At 37.8% G+C, this 25,507-nt stretch overlaps 2 protein-coding genes across 2 annotated transcripts; one reads left to right on the top strand and one right to left on the bottom strand.

Annotated features, from left to right (window-relative positions):
• The first annotated feature begins 510 nt into the window (after positions 1-510).
• LOC126811774 (uncharacterized) lies at positions 511-10,205 on the top strand. Its single transcript, XM_050537669.2, has 12 exons — positions 511-765; positions 1,345-1,486; positions 1,911-2,081; positions 2,598-2,689; positions 3,416-3,645; positions 3,987-4,234; positions 4,581-4,803; positions 5,365-5,454; positions 5,845-6,050; positions 7,042-7,242; positions 8,295-8,469; positions 10,033-10,205. The coding sequence occupies exons 2-12, from the start codon at positions 1,364-1,366 to the stop codon at positions 10,146-10,148; spliced, it is 1,875 nt and encodes a 624-aa protein (XP_050393626.1). The 5' UTR covers positions 511-765; positions 1,345-1,363; the 3' UTR covers positions 10,149-10,205.
• A 1,459-nt stretch (positions 10,206-11,664) lies between these two features.
• Positions 11,665-25,507, bottom strand: LOC130010633 (organic cation transporter protein-like). The gene is made up of 7 exons (XM_056098371.1): positions 25,365-25,507; positions 19,661-19,868; positions 14,317-14,459; positions 13,414-13,626; positions 12,852-13,078; positions 12,492-12,673; positions 11,665-11,883 (listed from the first exon to the last, which is right to left on the bottom strand). Exons 1-7 carry the CDS (start codon positions 25,505-25,507, stop codon positions 11,665-11,667), a joined length of 1,335 nt encoding a protein of 444 aa, XP_055954346.1.

Here is a 25,507-nt window from a genome sequence, read left to right as displayed (position 1 = left end):
ATCTCCCTGTTAATGTCTGTCTACTACATCGTTAACACTGTTCATCACGTGCATTTTGCATACCGATAGTCCATTGGCCAATCACGCTATTTTACCGAGATTTCGCCTAATAGTTTGGATGCAGCTATGGCGGGTGTGGCGCCAGGCAGGGTAAGCTTACTCTTCCGGACACCTGTTACCACTGTTTGTCGTGTATTTTGTACACGGTGAACAGTCCTATATGCTGATTACACTATTTTGCCTTATTACACTATTTTGCCTATACCGTTTTTTTTAATGGTTTGGATTGTTCGTACTTGGTTTTATTTTATATCTAATGGTTTGGATTGTTCGTACTTGGTTTTATTTTATATCTAGGTAGCCTTGAGAATGATTAACTGATAATGTTCAAAATTAACATCTGTTTATCTCCACAACAGGCCTATACTTAAGAAACCTTGAATAGACAGATATTTGAAGTAACAAAATGCTCTTAGTAAAGTTCTTTTCTTTCCTGCTCCTGGTGGATTTGTCTTTTCAGGCCTTTACCTTTAGAAACGTGTCTTTGGACTGGGATGCTCGTGTAGAGGATTTGGTAAGACGACTGACTCTTAACGAAGTAGTTGAACAGATAACCAAGGGAGGCGTTGGTACTAATGGACCAGCTCCTGCTATTCAGCGCCTGGGGATAGGAACGTATCAATGGGACACGGAGTGTTTGCATGGCGCTGTTCGTCAAAATGCCACGTCTTTTCCCCAATCTATTGGTTTAGCAGCGACCTGGAGGTACAGACAAATTTTCTAGTTCTTTAAGCCTTTTAGCATTTTTCTTTCTATATCATATTCTGACAACTGTTTAAATAGGTTTGTGTTTCTTGTTGGGGCCACGGTTGCTTAGTAAATAGGACGCTGGCTAACTCACGACTCCGGTGTTGGGCGAGAAAGTACCCCGGTAATCGGTAGATCTCGTGTTTTATTCCGTAGTTAACCGGTACATGTCTTGGGCTTTATAGCGTGGTTTTCCCTTGTCACTGGTGCAGGCCCGGGGCCTGGCAAGAAACAGTGTTCAGTCGTTCAGGATGGAACAAATCCGAGCTTCCGTGTGCACGTAATAGATACCTTGTCGGTTGGAATTGAAATAAGAATAGGGCTTAGCATGGCTGTTCGGGCAAAACGTTCCTCATAATACACAGCTAGGCGTCTGCGCGGCATTATTCTCCCGGTTGGAGCAGAAAAGTAGGACGTCAAACCCCATTTCTTTTCCTTGTTGATGAGTTTGATTTTGAAAATTCTCTATGCGCTTGTCCGTACGTCCAAAACCTCAAAGTCGCCATCAAAATCATTTCCATCTATCCGATCTTTCAGTTATGATATTGTCCGAAGAATGTCCGGGGCAACAGGAGAAGAGGTCCGAGCCTACCACATCAGTAATTCTGGTCGTAGCGGTTTAAGTTGCTTTGCACCGGTTATCAACATTATGCGGGATCCTAGATGGGGTAGAAATCAGGTAAATTATTACGTAATACCAGGGGCGGGCTGGGCCTCGGGTCGTCCGAAGTGTTCCATGGGCCTAGAGGTTTTAGGGGCCTGTCGTTTTGGTTGTCTTTGTATTCAACAATGAAAATATAATGGCCTCATAAGTCCAAGGAGAAGTATGATCTAAGCATTAGGTGTGGGATAGGTGAATCAAGCTATCTTCGTTTTCTCATCATGTCACGTACATGTATTCATCACCGCAATGGCGGCCCAAGGAAACCAACTAGTCCCAGGGCCCTGCGTACAACTTCATATGAATACAAATATTTTGACCATAATTTTTTTTAGAGAATATAATTATCACATATAGCCGACCCTAAAAGATAATAAAACAGAACAGATTTTCAAAAGGTACACAATATGATTTGTTATATATTGAAATAAATGGTTTTTAGGAAACATATGGTGAAGATCCTTATCTAAATGGCATGTTAGCTACAGCTTATGTGAAAGGAATACACGGGGATGACAAGCGCTATATGCGGGCTACAGCAGGATGCAAACATTTTAATGTTCATGGTGGCCCCGAAAATATTCCAGAAAATAGAAACGCATTTGACGCTCATGTAAGTATAAGTACGGATTAGATTTACTTAGTATCCTCGACAGGGTTTAACGTCCTATTCTCCATGCAAACCAGGCAAATGAAGACGGGCATCTTCATACGTAGACATTTTGCCCTTAACTGGTGCCAAGGCCTATTCTCATTTCTAATTCCAACTGTCAAGCGTTCTTTTACCTGCACGGGGCTTCGGATTTTCGTTCAGGTTTTTGACTAGAAACCGTTCCCCTTCAAACCCTGCATGGCAAGGGGACATCAAACCGGAAATACCGAGGGGTCTATTTGTCAACACCGTGATCGAACCCGGGAAATGCCGATTATCGAACCAGCGCCTTACCCAGTGTCCATGAACATTAGGATGTGAACTAGTTTGAATCCGTTTTCTGATTTGTTATTTGACTGCATGAGGGTTGCATACAATTCGAGGACAAAGAATAGTTTATTTCCTAATTACATAATATAACACGATGGTGTAATTCCCCGCGCTCGTTATTATAATTATTTATATATATATTTGAAGGTTTCTATGAGAGATTGGAGAACGACTTTCCTACCAGCGTTTAGATATTGTGTTGAAGCAGGGACTTACAATATAATGTGCAGTTATAACAGGTAATACGACCCTTTTCTAGAATAAAAGATTTAGCAAGATATGTATGAAGAATCCGACCGAATAGTTTGTACGGGGACCAGTTTTATGCTTAGCAGAAAATATATCTGACCAGAATTGCTTTCCTGTGAATTCCTAGAATTGGGGATTGTCCGACATCTACTCTCTTTAGTTTCTCACCTTAGCTCGCTTTTCACTAGTCCCAAGTAACCGAATATATATAATTTCAAACAGATATAAACGGATATAAGCAAACAAAGATATGGACTTTATATGGCACCCCCTCATCTAAAATGAACTTTTCACTGGAATTTATATGTTGATTTGTTTTGTGGTCTGAATGTTCATCTTGATTTTATGTCCTACGTTCATAAAAATAAAGCCAATGTCAACAAAATTTAAGCCAAAATTGAAACCTTAATTAGGAAGGACAGCGAGAAACAGAGAATAATATAATTACAATTGTCCTTACCAAATTAACACATTTTAATCCAATTAAAAAACCCAAAACATTTTAACCCAAATCAAACGAACATTTTTACCCAAATCTAAAACATTTTAACAAAGAAGATTTAGCTCCATTCAATGATTTTGTCGAATCAGGTGGGTATTTTTTGATATTACACGAGCACGTTTCGGTGATTTTCGAAACTGTTGGTCCTAATGCAATTTCACGCAGTTGGTCCTAATGTGTTTTCAAACAGTTTTTTTTGTATTTTTATCTGCAGAATAAATGGAATCCCATCTTGTGCTAACAAACAATTGTTAACAGATATATTACGTAAAGAATGGGGATTTAAAGGTTATGTTGTCAGTGATATGAATGCCTTAGAAAACATAGTAGAACATCACCATTATAGTAAAAATTATGTTGAAGCTGCTGCCGCCGCTATTAATGCTGGATGTAATCTGGAATTGAGAAGTGGGTCAAGAAAAACAACAGTGTTCGAGTCAATTCGTGAGTTTATAGAAATTATTCAATTTCGGAAGAAAAAGAAATGAAATAATGTTGAACGTCCTACTTTTAGGCTAATGAAAACAGGCATTTGGGAAGAAACACATCGACGGGTCTACTTTGTCTGTTGAATGCCCATCAAACGTAGAAGAGATATTAGATAATTATGAAACATACGGGATTCGTCCAGTCAGTGGAGTGGGCGATGGACCCAGGCCGCAAATATCGTAGAGAAATCAGGCATGGGGGCATCCAATCAAAGCGGGGAATCAACATTAAGTTTTATCAATCTAAACTGTACAAGTCGTTTGTATTAACTACATTTTGATTTTGTAATATTCCAGTCAATGCCACCAAGCAAGGAAAGATAACTGAAGCGACCCTTAGAGAAAGAGTAAAGCCTCTTTTCTATACCAGAATGAGATTAGGAGAATTTGATCCATCCAAGATGAATCCATACTCCTCTGTTGGATCCGTTGTTTTAGATGACGCTCATAGGGAATTGGCGTTAGAGGCGGCTATGAAGTCAATTGTGTTATTGAAGAATGATGGTTTGCTGCCCCTAACACACACCAAGTACAACACTATAGCTGTAAATATCTTACATTTATCTTACTGAGTTATCTTTCGGACATGACGAAAACCACGATCTCTTATATTCATTGGGGTGTACGTAAAAGAACTCTTGACTTTTGTAATTCGAAATAAGAGTAGGTTGTAGAGCCGTTGTCTGGACAAAATTTACCCCGTAGTACACTACACTGTATCTATACCCATCTTCAGATCGAGCTTAAAAGTAGAACATAAAATCCCATTTCAATATAGCGTATTAAAGAAAAGCTATTAGAATTACAACTGTTTATTATGACAATACTAATTAAGTAAAGTACGTGTTTGAATCGATAAATGTTTAATTATTATTCATTTTGTTGTTTTAGATTGTCGGCCCGTTCAGCAATAATAAAAACATATTAAACGGAGACTATACAGCCAAAACTGATCCCCACTTTGTTGTCACCCCTGACGCTACCTTAAAGACACTTGGTCACCAAGTTCATTCTGTATCAGGATGTAAAGATAGTCGATGTAACACGTATGATTCTAAGGCAATCACCACATCGGTCCATGGAGCTCAATTAGTTTTTGTTTGTCTTGGATTAGGTACGCATAAAACTCTTTACTTTCCTGGCGTCATACTATGCGAGGAATGTAATAGGTTAACTTGATTTTTGTAAAGCTGTGCTTATGTTGCCATGCGCTATGACAAAACCATCGGAAACCAATAAAAATGCTAGCTCTTGTAGCCGACGATCGCAGATAAAACTGATAAACTTTTTGGTTGGGATCGTATCAGTCCCGTGTCTTCATGGCGATGAAGATCCTCCAAAATCACTGCGACTGGGTTTTCAGACTGATTGGTTTTCCTAGGTCCTCACTAACCCATTGGCCAATATCAGATTTGGTCTTAAGGTTGATCGTCCGGTTAGATTCAAACAAAAGAACACATTATCGATAATGTTATACAATGGTCCTGCCGTTTGAGGATTACATTTCAAAAACAGATAAACAAATAAAGTGTGTGTGTGTGTGTGCGTGTGAGAGAGAGAGAGAGAGAGAGAGAGAGGGGCCAGCCCCGGCATACGACTTTTAAGTTTAAGAAAATCACAAGAATACTAAATACACCTTTAGTCGTAGCATATCAAAACCTAAGTGTATTTACAGGAACTGATATCGAACGGGAAGGACATGATAGATCTGATTTGAATTTACCAGGACACCAGAGTCAACTACTAGACGATGTTATAAAATCCAGTAAGTTATTAATAAGTGTCTTAATATCCCGATCTTTTAGCTGTGTTATTATGTCATTGTTGAATACACAATTATACAATCTTTTTCTTTTGCGGGCCGCGGTGGCTCAGCTCGGGATATTTTTAGCGTGGTTTCCTCGTTGTCAGTGGTGATGGACGGACGGTCTGGCAAGGAACTTCATCTATTCGTTCGGATTGGATGAAGAACCGATGTCCCGTCTACATGTCGGTGTGCATGTAAAATAACCCTTGGCAGTTGAAATTCGACAAAAATTCATAATTGCCTTAAAATTACATTTCCTGGGCTGTAAGACCTGGTCGCTTCTAAGTTCAAGAAAGCATGTATTTAGCATATCGTCGCCTCTAACCTCATCAAATGATCCAATTTCAGGTGGAACTGCTAAGATAGTTTTAATCATGTTTAATGCTGGTCCTGTTGATATTCAACATTTTGACAGCAATCCTCGAATATCTGCAATTTTAGCTGCATTTTATCCGGGACAAGCAACAGGGGATGCTCTTTTAAAAGTTGTTACTGGCTCTCACCAGGCACAGTTCGGTAGATTACCATACACGTGGTATCACTCGGCTAGTCAGGTATTGTTATTTACCAGCGTATGTTGTGTCTAAAAAGATTACAATTACATGCGGGAATCAGGTGGCTCAGCAAATAAGGCGCTGGCTTAGTGCGTAAGTTACCGGACGTCCAAAATTCGATCTCGATATTGACTGCGAAAGTTCCTCGGACTTTTCCGGCATGGTTACCCGATGTCAGACCTGACAAATAACAGCGTTTATTCGTTTTGTTGGGACAAGGTACCGAGGTCCCGTGTGCACGTAAGAGTTACCTTGATAAATTTGATTCAAAATAAGAGCCATAGGCCGCACCGTCTCCGTCAAGGCAAACTTTCCCCCATGCCCCTCTTCATTAGCGAGGATTGGGTTTAAAAGAAGGCCCTTAAATCCCAATGAATTTCATGTCACAACTACATGGACCTCGATATATTCTCGAAGATCTAAGATCAAATTGAAAATCACAGAATCATTGTTAATAATCCTCTTTTCAAGGGAAGTGATATGGCAGTAGTCCCAAAGATTAAGGGAGAATAAAAGACGGCATTACGATTGGGGGGAAGGGTAGCGTACGGATCGGCCTGGAGGGTCATGGTTGGGGACCCATGTGATATGGTATCAGCCCAGTAACTATAAACATAGTCAATGGAAATTTAAGTGGGTTCTTTCTGTGCAAGAGTCCTCTGCCAGATACCAATGGAAAGGCTATATATGGAATTGGGTATAAACATCCCCTTAAACCACGTTATGTGGCCATTAATCCATGTTCTACTTATTCAAGCTGTTTAGAAACTTTCAAATTTTTAAAAATTAATTTCTCCAATCGCCTTGGCTAGTTTACCACCAAGAAATCAACTCCTCTTGTGAATGGTTGAAAACTATTAGCCTGAAAAATTATCATAGCATAAAAACAGCAGACTTTAGATCTTAAACATTTGAAAACAAGTCGTCTTATTCCATTTGAAAACAAATCGTCTTGTTCCATTTGTAAACACGTCGTCTTGTTTTTGTCAAGGTGCCCCCAATGATCGACTATAAAATGGAAGGAAGAACTTACAGATACTTCAAAGGAAAACCACTTTATCCATTTGGTTATGGTCTTACATACACTAAATTCCACTATGGTAATCTGAAAATGGATGCCACAGTACACGCGGGCCGCGATCTGAAAGGATCTGTTGTTGTTACCAATACCGGAAGTGTTGTTGGAGATGAGGTAAGACTTGCAATAAACATGCTCCGTTTTTTTAAGATTCACTTTAGATCATAACAAACAGTTTGTGCTACAAATCAAATTGCAGACTGCTAATCAGTCGATTCACAGAATCTCAAAATAATATATATTTTCAGTGCACACTATCATCGACACTTTCACCTGATAATCAATATGACGTAACGTCAATAAAGATTGTCGTAATACTTATAATCCTATTTATACAAGCGACTTGGTGATCCACTCTAACACTATAGCCCCGTGAGTCACTCGGCAAACCTCCGCAGAGTCCAGTACCCGACATCTAATCTAGACTGTATAAAATGAAATGAAATGAAATGGGGTTTAACGTCCTACTGTTTTGCTCCGAACTGGGCTAATGAAGACGGGCATACGCCATACAGTGTGCTATGAGGGAAATTTTGCCCGGACAGCGGCACTACGGCCTACTCTTATATCGAATTCCAACTGTCAAGGGATCTTTTACGTGCACGCCAATGTATACACGGGACCTCGGTTTTTCGTCCCATCCGAACGACTAGACAGCTGTCCTTGTCAGTCCCTCCGCTAGACTGTATGACGAATTCCGCCTTTGAAACAAATTTCAAGTTGTTTCAAAATGGATTAAAAATGGTGGCGCCCATGAAGACGCATGTGAACAGTATTTTATCATACAAAGCTTTCAATGTCTAAAGCTGTTTTTCTTTCAAGTTTATCCGATTTTCTTTAAACAAAGGACAACTTTGCAATGAAAACACTACACACTCTACGAACGACCCCATTTTAAGAACTTCTTTCTGAAAGCGGCAAATTTTTTCTAATAAGTAAACCGATAGCCACATCACAATTGTATGGGTGTGGCTACATATCACTTACCGTCATAAAGCCGAGGTTAGATGTAGGGTACCAACAATCTTTATGATACTGGTTTTACACTCTTCAGTTTTGTTGGTAAATTGTCAATATTCTAAGGATGTTCAATTTCTTCAATAAAAATCGACGGTCTAAGAGGACAAAGCAATACAGTTTTGTTTATATTCTCAATTTATCTTTAGGTTGTTCAAATCTACATTTCCTGGGCTGAAACAACTATACCTAAACCGCAGTTAGAATTGGTCTTTTTTGATCGAGTAACTATTAATGCACACTCCACTTCAACTGTGCAATTCGATATTAAATATAAACAAATGGCGCTGTTGTTAGATAACGTTGGTTGGAGAATCGAACCAGGTAACTATTTTTGTTATTAGGAGAAGGAACGAAGAATGGCTCCATTCCAGCCACATCGGATGTCATTGCACAAGGAAAAACCATGCGGAATTTCATGTCCAAAGATGTAACATTTGTTTATGTATCCAACAAAAACTGTTTCTTTATTTAGCCCATAATGTACGTGTCACCTGTATGGTGCAGTAATGAAATCAGGTTTTGTAGCCAGAGGATTAAAGACAAATTTCGCAGGAATTGGTCTTGGGTTTCGGTGAGCGGAGCTATGCGCAAAAGTTTCGGTAAAATGTTATCGTTTCATTTAATTTGCAACGCTTCTTTATCAAGTATTGACATAATAAACTATATCACATACTTATGGAAAACAGAAAATGCAATATATTGGGGGGGGGGGATGTTTCGAAGAGCATTCTTTCAACGTTATCAAACTAATGCCTCTAAAAGATTAAACATACAAGAGCTAGATCTGCCTGTTGCATATATAAACTGTTAATTTGACATTAACATGAAAAGACTGTCTGATGGCTCCGATTTTTGTCAGATTTAAATCCGATCTGCGGTTCAACGGCCGTTGATAATTAACCGTAAAATGGATAATCGAGACTTTGTTTATTATCGTAACAACGGTAACAATGACAATCGATGCTACAGTGTTATTAAAATGAGGATTTCTCGGCTCAGAGTGAAGTAATTTAACTAAAATTTTCAGCATATTCCCTTTACATCATCTATTTTTTTTTAATATTACAGTGAAAACTGTCAGCTCTTTATCTGATCTTCCGTTTTAAGTATTGACATGTTATGGAATTGAGGAACCCAATACGGACCAAAAACTTCGTAACTAAAGATTAGCAAATATTTTTGTTGTTTTGTCGTTTCGATATATAACCCATTTTTTACGTGATGTATCATTAAAGCTAACACAATACTAAACAATGGGGATTTTCAGAGCAGAGTTGGATTGCAAATACATTGCTGAGCGAAGCGGTACGAGAAAATTTGGAGGGATTGCATCAGATTCGAATACCCCCGCAAACCCAATGACATGGGTACACGAGTCACGTTTCAGGAAGGTTGTCTTTATAATGCTAATATATCCCAACACACTCGTGATATATCTGGTCTAGATCAAGAAATAGTTTGCACCCTAGGCCAAAGTATCCCCCACGATACGTCAAAGCAGCCAAGATATCAAAGGTATGTCATAATACTTTGCCAAATGGTAGGCTTGGCTTTAGAAGCCAATTGGGATCTTTTTTGGCGGGTCCCTAAGTGTACCGTCAAGGTATGTTTTAGTTAATTACCAGAAAATGATTATTTTTGTAGATTACCCTATAGTGGCCCCTTCCCTTAGGTACGGGACCAGTAGGGAAGAATGTCAAACATTTACAAACACGGGTCTCGGATTCAGAAAGGACACATTCTTTTGGACTTGACCCATGAGACAATTCCAACACACCAGAAAAGGGACAATTTGCCCTTTGATTTTAAGGCCCACTACATATAGGAATACATAATTTTAACATTTTTTGTATTAATTACGAATAAACTGCTGGAATGTTTCAGGAAAAATAAATGTTTATGTTGGTGGTCAACAACCAAACCAGAAGAAATCTGTTGGTTCTAATGTACTAGAGGGATCGTTTACTATACATGGAACTAAACTGCTGGGACATTACTAGGGCACGCATTGCTTTAATGATGTAATATTCATCCATAATAAATGAATAATAACTAGACGATTGTTTTATTATCTGTGCCATTTAGATGAAGAGAGGCACCAAACCTCACGACTGGAGTAAGATGAACGCCCTTGTCACCAGCCTGCCAAGCCCAGATGAAATGAAATGGGGTTTAACGTCCTACTGTTTTGCACCAATTGGGCTAATGAAGACGGGCATATGCCAAGCAATGTGCTATTGGGGAAATTTTGCCCAGACAACGGCGCCACGGTGTACTCTTATATCGAATTCCAACTTACAGGGATGCTTTTACATCCATGCCAATGTGTACACCGGACCCCTGTTTTTCATCCCACCCGAACGACTATGCTGACTATTCCACCACCCCTGGTCCATCACAAAAATAGGCCCATCTCGATTAAGATACTTATTTTAGACTAAGCACTGTGTCTCTTTGCACATACATTAACTCTCCCCATCGGATATCTTAAACCAGTCTTTGTATTTCCCATGAACTGTAGACACACTGCATATATTGTAGACAATTCATAGCAAGTTAATGGTTTCTTTATTCTAAAGTTTCTTGCATTCTATATAATTATTTACATTGTCTTGATGATTCTGCTGTTGCACATCAATGAATTTTTCCATTTCATTATGGTTACCATTAATTTCTGTCATAGCTTTGTTTTGGCCTTGCCTAAAATTATAAATTATATATATTAAGAAAACATTACAATAAAAATTGTGTTATCAAAATAATTGTTTAGCTATATATGTGATAAGGGCCATTATATTAGTTATAAATTACGTTGGAATATCCTCGCAACCATTAAATAAATCTGCAAAATAATGGTGCGATTCCATACAAAGGATAAAGGGAAGTAACTCGTCCTTAACTGATGGTCTCGGACTAGCAATTATTTGCCCATTGACTTCAATGTTAAATGACTGTAACATCACAGGCTCTAGCTCTTTGCTCAACATTCCGTTGGTTTCAATCTTTATAGGCACAATGGGGACCATATTTGGCAATCTCCTCATCATAATTTTGTAGGGGGTTGACCGTTTAGATTTTTTACCACGGGGATTTGATGTTGACTGGGGTGAAAATCTCACTTCCGACACAATGACTGCTCTGCAGAAAGACACTTTACACCCCCTATCCCTCCGCTGTAATATCATCAGTATTACCCAAAACTGCTATGAAATTGCAAATTTGATCCATTTTTTCCAATTCTAGACCCAAAATCAACCCGAAAATGCAGGAAGAGGGGAGAAAAAAATTAAGTTAAAAATTGTCAATTTATAACTCGCAGTACCTCATGAAATAAGGGGAAATAATTACTAGTCTTAATCCTGATAATTTTAGTAACTGGAAGCAATCTATCTTGCTTTGCTATTGGTCACGACTTATACATTTTATATAGAGCACATTCTCATCTTTTTATACATTTCAAATCTGTCCATACTACTATTTTACGTGCATGCCATTGTGCAGACAGTTGTCCCATCCTCACACTTCCCTTGTCAATATCTCGACTCCAACCATAATCCTCCAATGCTGTTTATTTATACAATACCTTCTTAAACTTTTAGTATCTTCGACGTTTTCTGGCAACTTTTGATTTAAAGTTTCAGGTAGAAACAAAGACAGTAGTCCAGCAATTACACAGATGGAGCCAAACGCTATTGAAGGTAAAGCTGTTTTCAGATCTCCGCCAACTATTATTCCCTGAAAACAAAATGCATTCTTTGACAGAAGAGCACAGATACGAAGATATCTTGAAAGGTTTATGCCCCGAAAAAATACCCGTATACCAAAATGTAAGTAAATTTTTAATTAGCAAAAAACAAAAAACAAAAAAAAAACAACCCAATACTATAATAGGTCGATATGTGTACACGGTGTCATAAATATATCTTGAATGATTTATGAGATATGACCCGGAAAAATTTGTTTCTTTGGAAACACATAAATTATTAAATCCGAGAATTTTTTAATTAGCAAAAGACACAATTACTATAATAGATTGATGTGTGTACACGGGCCTGTAGATAGCTCAAAATGTTGGTGAGGCAAGACCGTCCGGGGCGCCTATGTAACTACACTTCACGATCCTCCGCGAATGGCACAGGACAGGGGGCCTGACAAGGCACAACCATGTGCACATTGGTGTGCACGTGAAAGATCCCCTGGCAGTTGGAATTCGATGTAAGAGTAGGCCGTAACACAGCAGTCCAGACAGAATGTCCCTCATATCAGCAGTAGACTCTATTATTCCAGTCAGAGCAGAACTGTTGGACGTTAATCCCTATTTTATTTCGCTATTCATGACATACCAAATCTGCTACATAGGGAGATATCATTCCGCCGAATTGTGAACAGGTTGAACTGCTGCCTATAGCTGTGTTTCTGAGAGTAGTTGGAAATAGCTCGGCTGTAAAAATGTAGATACTAGCAAAGGCAGCAGATATTGCTAGCTTCCCTATTGTTGATAAAACTGTCGTTATCCAAAGATGAGCTGAAGAAAATGATATGTAAATAGTAGATACATTCGGACATCTCCGTAAATAGTCAGTCACTGGCGATTTTAGAAACTAAACTCATTCGACATTCTAAAATGTCTGTTAAATAGCCCAACCACAGAATGGGTGACCTCGGTGAAAAATTAGCTTCAAATTGAATTTGTTTATACTTACAATCATCTCCGTATATAACCGGAAACATGGTGCTGAGACAAGCTAAACCACCTATTAACATAACAGAACAATGTAGAACTTTTCTTCCTAATCTGTCTAGTAATATAATACATAAAACATAGGCGATGGTCTCCGCTATGTTTCCAATGGTAAAGTTCAGATAGACATTTCCACTTAGATTAGTCACATTTAAAGTTAAGCCATAATATGTCACACTTGCTACAAACCTACAACAAAAATTAAAATAAATACTTTATGGAGAGAGAGAGAGAGAGAGAGAGAGAGAGAGAGATACAACAAAAATAAATACTGTATTGGATAATTGCAATTTTAATTATGCAAGACTTCCTACAACCCTACAACAAAAATGAAAATAAATACTTTATCGGATAAATTCAATTTCAATTATGCAAATAGAAAAATAATTTTGGGCTACTAATAATTATAGTATATGAGCAGTGATTAAAGAAACAGGCTTAGCTAATGGATGACCGGCCAGGAGTGGGGTTTGTTTTTGGATTTTGAGTTCGACCACGTAAAACGGTACACTACACAATCTTACCAATTAAAGAAGACAATAAGAGACATCGCTACAAGTCGTGGAGTTGTAAACATCTGACTTATATTAGCATTAGCAGTTGTTTCAAGAGATGATTTATCAAAAAGATTTTCCGGGAGGTCAACCTGATTGACCTTGGCTGCTTTACGGATAATTTCCTCTGCTTCTTTATATCTACCTTTAGACAATAACCATCTGGGGGATTCTGGTAACAACCTGAAAATATTTACAAATATACACTTAAAGCGGTAGTATGCCCACGCAAGCTAGAATAGACTGTTGTTAAATACCCAACAGTTTAAGCTCGAGTGCCTGCAATATTCCAGAGCATTGTAACATGCTATTTTGGCCAATCAAAACGCAAACGACTATTACTATAAACAAACGTTAATTTAGTTGTTTACTAAACTAAGAATTAGAATTGTCAAACGTTGTATTTGAGAACTGTCCATGTTTGTAAGATGAGAGAGAGAGAGAGAGAGAGAGAGAGAGAGAGAGATTTTAACGTCCACTCGACACAAACTAGGTCATTTCGGGACTAACATATGGTTCAATTTTATTTCAAAAAGTCGCTGGCGCGTAGGGGTCTTTAACATGTGGAGGGAAACCGCGGAACCAGGAGAAAACCCACGAGGTTGGACAAGCGACCCTACTTCTTGTCACGTACAACCGGGGAATCGAAACCACGCCAGTTGACTCAATGACAGACCTTATGATACAGCGCACACGTGCTAACCATTCAGCGTCCAACCCCCTTCCATGCAAAGACTCGAGTTTTTAACTGATCCATGGTTGTACTTCTCTGAAATTGAACGTTGGGCAGCGCACGGTCGAGTGAAATACATTAATCGAACTGCTAATCAGTATTTTCAATACCTTGCATTAGTACAGTTTGAGGAAACTTACCACCAATAAGAAAAAAACAAAATGCTTGGCACGGAGGTAGCAAGAGTCAGATTCTTCCAGTCTCTTATAAAGTATGCTTGTAAACCGAGAAGAAACAACCCGATTACCCAGGCTAACATGATTATATTACCAGCATACCTCCTCTTAGATGGTCCCACCAATTCCATACCTACAAAATAGCACAAGGTACCTATGTCAACGTTTCAAATAAATCCAGATTGACATTGAGGGGGGGGGGGGTGCGCAAATAGCTTTTCGAGCTAGGGGGAGCAATTTCCCCCCGTCGGGGCCAATCGTTCATCCAAACCCTACAGTCATCGTCTCAATTGCAATCTAAGGTTCCACCAACCAAAATTCTCAATTTTCTTCTTCAATTCCAATTTGTTTTGTTTTATTTGAGCAAACTTATCAATCACAATACCGAAGCCAATAATTGTCTGAGCCAATTCAGTAAAAACAAAATAGCCTGTTGAATTTAGTCGACTTCAACAAAAGCAAAATATCCTTTTGCATTTAGCCGAGTACACCAACCAGTGCCTATCGACTTCATGGACTCCAGCACACCTTCTCCTATACCATGCGACATTGAATTTTCTGTAATCCTTGTCGAGTGGGAATCGGAGAAGTCATCCTCAAATCCTTGGCTGACAGGGGCCAGTGGTCATCAGGACACGAACCAGTGGTGGTGTCAAAGGTTTGTTCGAGGGGGAAAACCTAGATCGGAAGAGTACCACAGGATTTGCTGGCATGGTCTTCCATTGTCAGAGACGCGGGACGGAGTGCCGGGCAAACAACGCTATTAGTCGTTCGGATAGTACAAACAACCAAGGCTTCTTGTAAAATTTGACAGTAGAAATTCAAAATAAAAGTAAGCCATAGCTCCGCTGCCCGAGCGAAATTCCTCTCATAATACACTGCATGGAATATGACCGTCTTTCTTTATTATTCTAGATAAAGTGGTGATAAAACGCTAAATTATAAAAATATTTACAATAACATAAGCTGTGATAAAACGCGGAATTATAAAGATATTTGCCAATAACATAAGCCGTGATAAAACGCGGAATTATAAAGATATTTACCAATTACATAAGCTGTGATAAAGCAGGTAATACTGCTGAAACCCACCAGAAATCTACAAACAAGGAAACTAACTATATTCGTAGCAAAAGCTAGTCCTATCCCTGATGAAACTTTAATGAAAAGGCAAATCATAAGGGTCTTCTTTCTTCCAAGTCTGTAAACAATGATAAGATTAATCATTATGGATTCGATGAGCTATCCCAGGTTATATACCTACATTAACAATGGCTAAATCAAACCAATTAAGATAGAGCAAAAAAATCAACTAAGACTACTACTGCCCACCGTATAGGCAAATGTAAATCACAATATCCAATTTTGACTTTACATACAAGAGGATACAAATTGTCTCCTTTTTTAAAGATAGGTTGCCAGGCAACGAAACATACGCCCACAGCAACTAAATGGTCCGGGCAGTCAACAAGGGTTGTCGCATATTTTTACTTTTTTCGGTAATGAAATATTTATAATACACTAAAATCTGATTAAGAGTAACAACTTAAGAAGTAATTATCAGAAAATTATTAGAATTTGTTTGGTTTTTATAAAGTTCTTGCCCATGCTAACGTTTTGTATGCAAAGCTTTTAATATCATGGATTTAACTGTTCAAGTCATAAAAATTCATTGAAAATCAATATACTTGTTCGTCTCAAGATCTTAAACTCTTTGTATCAATCTGAAGTCAATCGGATGATAACTTTAGCCTTTAGAGCGTCACAAGATTTTGCAAAGTGATCAAGGGCCATAACTTTGGCAGTAAAATCAATAGGAATCTTCGTCTCATAACTTCAAACACTGTGTATAAATTTAAACTCAATCGGATATTAACTTTAGCCTCTAGAGCATCCACAAGAGTTTTTGAAGTGATCAAGGGCCATAACTCAGGCAGTAATTATCGGATATCGCTGAAAATCAATAGGCTTCTTCGTCTCATGACCTTAAACACTGTGTATAAATTAAAGTCAATCGGATATTAACTTTGGCCTCTAGAGCGTCCACAAGATTTTTCAAAGTGATCAAGGGCCATAACTCTGGCAGCAAATATTGGAAATCGCTGAAAATGAATAGGCTTCATCATCTTATGACCTTAAACACTGTGTATCAATTTAATGTCAATCGGATGTTAACTTTAGCCTCTAGAGCATCCACAAGATTTTTTGAAGTGATCAAGGGCCATAACTCTGGCAGTAATTATCGGAAATCGTTGAAAATCAATAGGTTTCTTCGTCTCATGACCTTAAACATTGTGTATTAATTTAAAGTCAATCTGATATTAACTTTGGTCTTTAGAGCATCCACAAGATTTTTTGAAGTGATCAAGGGCCATAACTCTGGCAGTAATTATCGGAAATCGCTGAAAATCAATAGGCTTCTTTATCTCATGACCTTAAACACTGTGTATAAATTTAAAGTCAATCGGATATTAACTTTGGCCTTTAGAGCGTCCACAAGATTTTTTGAAGTGATCAAGGGCCATAACTCTGGCAGTAATTATCGGAAATCGTTGAAAATCAATAGGCTTCTTCGTCTCATGACCTAAAACACTGTGTATACATTTAAGGTCAATTGGATATTAACTTTGGCCTCTAGAGCGTCCACAAGATTTTTTGAAGTGGTCAAGGGCCATAACTCTGGCAGTAATTATCGGAAATCGCTGAAAATCAATAGGCTTCTTCGTCTCAAGACCTTAAACACTGTGTATAAATTTAAAGTCAATCAGATATTAACTTTAGCCTCTAGAGCGTCCACAAGCAATTGTGGAAGACGGACGGACGGACGGACCGACGGACGGGGGCGACAACAATATACGACCACATTTCAATGTGGGCGTATAAAAATGGAAGGCATTTGTACTTTGTTGTTACAGAGAAAGAGAAATGGTAGACACGTGCTAGGTAATATCGGAACTAACATATGGTTCAATGTTATGGCTTGTAGGGTTCTTTAGCAGTGGACGGAAATCGGTTGACCCGGAGAAAACCCACGAGGTTGGACAGGCGACCCTATTCCTTATCACGTGCAAGCTGGGAATCCTAACCAGTTCAATACTCAATGACAGACCTTATGATCTAAAGTACAAGCCCCCTACTTGTCGTAGAAGGTTACTTTAAAACAAAAATGTTTCAAATCTATTACTAAAAAATACGTCGAATCTATTACTAAAAATTCCGCGAATCTATTAATAAAAATTCTCAGATTTACTTACACATCTGAAACCATACCAAGTAAGATGGCTCCGAAAACTTTCCCCCCAAACATGGCGAGATTACTATGCGATCTGTAGATTTCTTTACCACAAACTAGATTTAGCTGAAATATATTATTAATAAATACACCAGTGTTTCTCCAAACCATATATATTTATTCATAAACAATTTTTTTTTATATTAAAAATTCATATCGAAAACACTTTGACTATAAATAAAATTGCAACTTCGATGAGGGAACGACTTGATAGCTTTCGATATCTGAAATGAAGTAATAATATTATACTTAATCATAGATACGGGACATGCGCATTTCATCTGTTTGCCCCAGCATCGTGTTTTTATTAAAGATACATTATGGAAGATTAACTAAAATAGTTATAATAGTTAAAAAATAGATAATGTAAAGGGAATTTGCTGAAAATTTCAGTCAAATTGATCCACTCTGAACCAAGAATTTAGCGGTTGAATTTTAGGCCTAGCCACGATCATCATTATTAAAGTCGGTACGATAAAAACATAGTCTCGATTATCCAGACTTTTTTAATTTAATCTTCGGTGAATTTGAAAAGCAGATCGAGAGTGGATCTGGATAAGTTAATTAATGTCTAATTAATAATTTAGATAAAATGTCAGGCCTAAAGAAATGCCTGAAATTGGCAGATTTAGCACTTGCATAATGTATGTTTAAATATAGAATAAATAGAAACAAGGGAATGTACGGACTATTCTATTTTTCTCGTTTTCTCTTATCTAGTGAGTGACATTCAATTACTTTTTAGAATTGTCAGATATTCTCTCACAGTCTCACATATTAACTTTTGGTCTTCGAAGGAATTATTAGCCGTGTATCTGTTATCACTCATCACTTCAGTCAGTTATAAAGATTTCAGAAGGATAACTCGTGCTTTCCTTTCGTCACTTCCCTTTTCTTGAAATCTTCATTACGCATCTATCGTAGCATTGATCTCTATGTTAAAATTATATCTGGAACGTGTTTAACCATCACATATGTGATAATGACTGACACGATGACACCAATATTGTTCTTTAATCTAATGAGGAGAGCCATTCACCAGGAAGTCACGGTGTTGGTTGGGAACGTTCACGGTTGGGTTTCTCTGGTGCAGGACGGCGGACTTGGCAAGGAACAGTGGCGGCGCCAGCCGTCGGTGATTGGAGGGGCAAGGCTGGGGCAAAGTCCAAGGTTAAGGGGGCAAAGGCATGAGCTTTAACTAGGGGTAAGGGGCCTCCCCCAGAAAATTTTGAAAAACAGGTTGCCGGAAATGCAGCCTGGCAGTATTTCAGGCACTGATCGATGAGGTAAAGTGTCAAACTAACGGACTTGCGAATCACGACGAAGCCCACTCAAGAGCGTCAAAGTAGGGAGTCCTCCCCCAGAAAATTTTGAAAAATAGACTGCCGGAAATGCTGTCTTACAGTATTCTGTCAGGCACCGATCGTCGAGATAAATAGATCTGACCAGATACCGTCCGTCGCCTGATCACTAGTTTATCCGACTAGACAACAAAATGTCAAACGAACGGACTTGCGAACCTCAACGTATTCCCCTTGTGAGCGCCAAAGTAGCGAGTCCATTGGAGACCTCGCCAAGAAAATTTTGAAAAATAGACCGTCGGAAATGCTCTAAAACATGCAAGTTTATGACTGAGTGGGGATGTGGGATTTATTCACCGTAGAAGTTATTGATTACCGAAACGTATCACAAATACTTTTTTTTATTTTCTAAAATTATTGGGGGGGGGGGGCAAACAGAGGGCAGACCAGATTAATTGGGGGGCAAATGCCCCCCTTGCCCCCCCCCCACTGGCGCCGCCACTGGCAAGGAAACGTGTTTAGTTGTTCGTATTGAACAAAAAACGAAGTCTGTACATGTAAAAGAACCCCTGACAATTTAAATTCGGTGAAGAACAGATTGGGAGACTGTACACGTCCGGGCAACATTTCCTTTCTAGTACCCTGCATGACGCAAAACTATTCTCAATAGACCAATAAACGCAGAAAAGTAAAATGTATTCAGAATTCTACTCACCTGTGACATAAATGTATTATCATACCGTGATTTATCATAAACCCATTTATTACATCTAACTTCTGTTTTATTACCATCTTCAGTATAATTATATATAGTACATTTAGACCAGCCATCTTTACTACTAGGTATAGACTGGTTAATCAAGTCTTCATGCCATGATCCTTGTATAGCATACGTATCATTAGATAAAGACGGTACGGCACACCTAAAAGATGAATTAAAAACAAAATAAGACATCAGGGGTGTTTCAGTCATACATTCGTAATTGGACTGATGCTTGTATGATAAACTCCAGCTTCCACTGCTTTACATAGGCAAAGCAATAAATGACTGAAGATTCTCAACTTTTCAAAGATTGCAATTTTTCCCCCCAGGCTTAACTAAATTTTGTTTCATCTTATATTGCCGAGTTCGTAAATTTGAGCAAGGTCTTATTTTCTCACCAAGATGTTCATTTACATGTTGTTTCAACACAAGTTTTTTTTTCAGTGTACAGGGCGAGTGTAATGAGACCTACTTCAGAGCTGATCTAACCATTACCCCAGCGGTCCTGATTAGGCTTTAGTTTACTTACTGGTACCTGGGAGCAACGCCTTCAGAATGGAGTATGAATGGTCCTTAACAACAGCATTGGACACTGTAAATGCCTGTAACCTGGAGGCGATAAAATTTCCCACTAGCTCTTTCTTTTCCACCTAATGCTAGACTAGCCTCTCATTTACGACTGACATTCCCTGCAAGATGACATACTCTGCGTGGAGTTGACCGTAAAGCCTCCAGAGGACAAACTTATAGATTATAGAATACAGCCTACGAAATCTCCAGAAACACACCAAGAGAGTAGAAATCGCTTATTACTTTCTTGGCATTGAACTGAGTTTATGGCTTATACGGACATGTATTATTATTAAACTTTACATCCCCATGATGGACAGCAACTATTATAGGCAACGTCGAGTTGTTCCTATCTAATATAATTCGTAGGTAATCTGTGGGCACTGCAAATTTTATTTCGTAACTTGAACCCAACAACTCCAGTTTTTATCCCAGAACTCCTACATTGCAGTTCTGAACGTAGAATTGTTGGATATACACACCACCCCTAAATAATTATACTCGTTTCAACCGATTTGGGGAGCCAGAATCGGAAATGAACTGAAATAAAACAGGTTTAATGTCTTACATTTCTGCATCGATCTTGATAATGAAGACGACCATTAGTAACAAGTTGATAACCGTATCATGTCATCAGCAAACAAAAGGTGTGAAATTTTACAGCCATAAAAAATATATGACACCGTTATTGTTATTACTATGGGAATTTAGGTACCTTTGTAGAGTAACACACCTCACGTGTTTCATCCTTATTGTCTAGGATACAAAGTTCAGTCGGGTATGGCGAGTGGTATAACAATAGGAGGGTTAAATTTTTCCATCAAAAGTTTGCTTATATTAATCATAGTCTTTTTTTCGGATTCTTCATCTAAAGATACTCAATAATACTCAAGTAATTTAGAACGAGAACTGGACGCTTATTCAATGCTCCATAATCCTAAAACAGTGGTTACAAAAAATACCCAATGTTCCTAAAACGATACAAATATGATCCATGCTCCTAAACAGTGACTATAAAATATGCCCCTACAAAATGTGCCTTATGGCCCTAAACAAAGGTTACAAAATATGCTCCATGCTCTTATATTTGTGGTTACAAATTATTGTCCATGCTCTAACAACAACGGTTACAAAAAAACAATATATGGAGCCATAATTCTTACTCTTAACTCAGTAATGAGTATGATAGAGTATGATAATATGCTTATCGGTACTCGAATGCAGGTAATTTCTTACATGGAGTAAATTGGCTATTTCCACATTTAAAATGATAATTTATATGGCCCATTTCTTATAATATATTGCAGTTAGAATTTGTATTTCGTTCTATTTCCTTTTAACATGATTTTCTGGCGAAAAATGCACTATTTAGCCAAATTTTTCCTCAAAAATCACTTTCAGTTTGAAAGTAGGTCAAAATCCAACCACCTCTCAATTTGGTTAAATAGTGAATTTTTTGGCTGAAAATGATAGTTTATGGCATTGAATCATGTTTAAAACATGTTAGTTATGTCTAAACATGAGAAATAAATGTTCCATTTAAAGGAGCTAAATCGTTATTCTTTGGCACCTAGAAAGGGAAACAACTGGGTCGCAGCGCATATAATAATGTAATATGAATGTATATAAACTGATTTCCATTCAATCGTTTCTATTTTTACTGTAATTTCTAATCAGTTATGTCCGGCAAAATATTCCGGTATTCTTCCCTTGTGGGATATGTTTAGCCTCGTTCATCCAGCCACTCCATTACAAATGGCGTTCAAAAGCATTCTGGCACGCGATTCGTATACCAAGTTTAAAATTTTCATTGTCTTAAATATTTGATACCAGAAGAACATATTTTCACGGTGAGATAACAACATCAATGTTGATTTAAATCTTTCTATATATATATTTGTGACTCGTTTGTCTGTCTGTTCGGGGTTGGCGGCTACACTAGGTCTACCCCGAGTCTGAAATTTGGGGTATAGGGGTAGCTCGGACCGGGGAGTAACACAGGCCAGGTGGCGTTAGTCTACCACTTCCGGTTTCGGAGTTATGACCCCCGAGCGAAGCCGGTCTGTTCGGGGTTGGCGACTACACTAGGTCTGCCCCGAGTCTGAAATTTGGGGTATAGGGGTAGCTCGGACCGGGGAGTAACATAGGCCAGGTGGCGTTAGTCTACCACTTCCGGCTTCGGAGTTATGACCCCCGAGCGAAGCCGGGTATCCTGCTATTGACTAATAATATTTGTTAAAAGGGGATCTATTCTTATTGGTTAATATCTAAATCTCACCGTAAATTTACATCTAGAACTATTTTAATGTAATTTTACCTGAATAACAATTTTTATTTATATATTTCATCCTATATGTTTTTTTCGGTTTATTATAAAATGTAATATTGTCTTGGTCTATAATATGTCTTTGTTAAGCGAACATGAGCACAACATGTGGGATTAGGCCTGTTCCCCAGTCCCTGCAAATCAGAATAAAGATATTGTTTGTAAGGTTCGAATACACTGAGCTGTATTTCTTTTGGTCCATTTGACGTTTTTTGTGTCTGGAAATTCGTGGCTTTCCCAATGCTTTAATGATTGGCAACTTGAGTGTCTGGAAGGACAAGGTTTGCTGTTGTTTGGACTTCCGCCCTTTTCGCGGGTTAGAATTTCTGCTAAGTAAATTTTGTGGTTTTGCTTGTATAAGTACATTTCGTGGTTTTGCTTGTATAAGTACATTTCGTGGTTCTGCTTATGTGTAGGTGAATTTCGTGGTTTTGCCTATATGTTTAGCTATGGTGGATAACAATTAAACAAATCTGGTAACTACTGTCTGAGTCTTGGTAAATTTTAAACGGATTTCTTCGATTATGAACAAACTACTTAACTTTGGTTATTATAAACTTACCTGTGTGTTTGTAATGAACTCCCGTTCGATAAAATCCATTGCACAACTAATTATCACAACGATGAAAACAAGTTCTCTCTTGAAAAATTGAAATATCACAAACTTTTCCCAGAGAAAAATACCAATATGGAAGATGGTTACGTCACTCTGCGGAAGATATCATTTCGTATTAGGGGTGACAGCATAGGAAATTCAAGTACAATTACGACAAGAATCCATGACCACTCGGACCAAAGACCACTCGGTTCAAGACCAGTCGGACCAACTGATAGACCACTCAGCCCAAACAAATAGACTACCCGGACCATACAAAAAGACTATTCGGACCCAACAGAAAGACGACTCGGACCAATAATAAAGTGTTGTTTTAATAAATTGATAATTGCGTTTGTTTTAAAGGGACAATAACACTCTTGCTGGCTTGAAAGCTCCAGAAAATAAATAATATCTCTATCTAAGTACTAGATGTTTAAGTGTCCTACCTGTTGTGTAAATTATCCATTACATCCTATTTTACTTGTCCAGAGGGTTCGAAAATATTTTTAAATCGAAGTTTCATTTGAAAAGGATTATGTTAGACGTTTCAAACCATTATGTTGAATATTTCAATATTTTTAAATAAGGTGTGTTAAGATGAAATTTGTATCATCAATTAATTGAAATATTCTAAAATAGTACAATTTGTTGACCAGAATAAAGATTGGGACATATTATTCAGTTACAACAAGAGTGGTATTGAGCCTTTAATATGAATACTCGAACCAATAATAAAGTGTTATTTTAATAAATTGATAATTGTGTTTATTTTAATATGACTACTCGAACCAATAATAAAGTGTTATTTGAATAAATTGCTAATTGTGTGTGTTTTAATATGACTACTCGAACTAATAATAACGTGTTGTTTGAATAAATTGATAATTGTATTCCAAATCGCAAAATATCGAGAACCACACTTGTAGTCACGTTTAAAAAGGGACATATAAACGTCCGGTCTTCGTATTATTATGTGTCTCTCCCCCCCCCCCCCCCACATATATAGTAACCCAGGGGTTAGTGGGGTAGAACGGAATGAAACCACTGGGGATACCGCGAATGTGGAAAAAGTAAAATTAGGCTATCAGACAAGAACAGTATACCCGTATATGTAGAAACTGTCAAAAGTCTGGACATACCGAGTCTCATTGCAAGAGTAAATAAGAAAAATTAGATTGATATTTTTTTGGGCACCATTATTAATTAATTTTAAAACTAATCGTTGATTTATTTTCCGTACACAAAATTGAACTAAACAACTCTAAATATAAGAATTCCGTATAAGAATTATTTGCTTCTTTGTATTGTGATTTAATAATAAATAAATAGCATATTGTCTAGCCTTATAATATAATTTAATTGGTCCGACTGGTCTTGTTTTGGTCCGACTGGTCTTAGTCCGAGTAGTCTTTAGTCCGAGTAGTCTGGATACCTACGACAATTGGCATTGAGTTTGAGCGTTCGCACACATAACTACCCGCATTCCTGTATTTAGTTACCGTCTTTTACATTCTAGTAAAATCTCTGCAAATTTTATAGCTTTACTTTTTGAAATATTTTGTTCTAATTATTTGATTAGCGACTCGGATGGGATTATTTACTTTTGAAAACGCATGCCGCACAAACACAACTATACATTCGTTTTACGGGCTTTATCCCACTTCGGTCAAAACTGTCGAATCGAGAATTAATGTTCCGCTTCTTACGGGGTCATACGGGCTTAGTAGCATTATATACCATTATGTTACTGAAGCGGTTATTATTCGATCGAAAGAATGCGTATAAAATTAAAAATACACTCAGAGAATTCGGAGGTAAGCTTCATGATCCTTGTTAAATTATTTATAACATAAAGAAGTATAATAACAGACAGCTTTATGGATGACATTCACTAGGTTTATTAACTGCAACGTTTCAATGAGGTTACTCTCACCGTTATCAAGCAATTTAACTTTAAACAACCAACTGAACGGAGATTTCACATACTGTTTTCTCTGATTAAATTCGAATAATAAAATAGCACATAATTTTATTTCAATTAAATTCTTCTCACCTTCAGAATTGGCAAATTTACCTCCTGGATGAACAAACTCATGAACTTAACGCCATTCGCGTTAGCCAGTAAAAACAGTCAATATGCTAAATTTACCCTCTGGACTTACCTATGCTCGGGTATGGCCAGTATAAAAACGGTCAAAATGATAAATAATCCATTGACTAAAGCTGGTAAACACACCAAAGCATATATTCTTTTCTGATATAATCCAAATTCTCCCAGATATTCTAATACGTTATCAAACTTCAT

Source organism: Patella vulgata, chromosome 2 (assembly GCF_932274485.2).
Source record: "Patella vulgata chromosome 2, xgPatVulg1.2, whole genome shotgun sequence".
NCBI classification, from domain to species: Eukaryota; Metazoa; Mollusca; class Gastropoda; family Patellidae; genus Patella; species Patella vulgata.
Note: the sequence above shows the minus strand (reverse complement) of the source record. Positions and strands in the feature narration are given on the sequence as shown.

Coding starts and splice junctions, on each gene's coding strand:
- LOC126811774 (XM_050537669.2), top strand. CDS start 1,364: ATGTCCGGGGCAACAGGAGAAGAGGTCCGAGCCTACCACATCAGTAAT. Junction 4,804..5,364: donor TTTTGTTTGTCTTGGATTAG/GTACGCATAAAA, acceptor GTGTATTTACAG/GAACTGATATCGAACGGGAA. Junction 5,455..5,844: donor AGACGATGTTATAAAATCCA/GTAAGTTATTAA, acceptor ATCCAATTTCAG/GTGGAACTGCTAAGATAGTT.
- LOC130010633 (XM_056098371.1), bottom strand. CDS start 25,507: ATGAAGTTTGATAACGTATTAGAATATCTGGGAGAATTTGGATTATAT. Junction 19,869..25,364: donor CTGGCCATACCCGAGCATAG/GTAAGTCCAGAG, acceptor TTCATCTTTTAG/GTGTGCCGTACCGTCTTTAT. Junction 13,627..14,316: donor TTGTTTTTTTCTTATTGGTG/GTAAGTTTCCTC, acceptor AAATATTTTCAG/GTTGTTACCAGAATCCCCCA.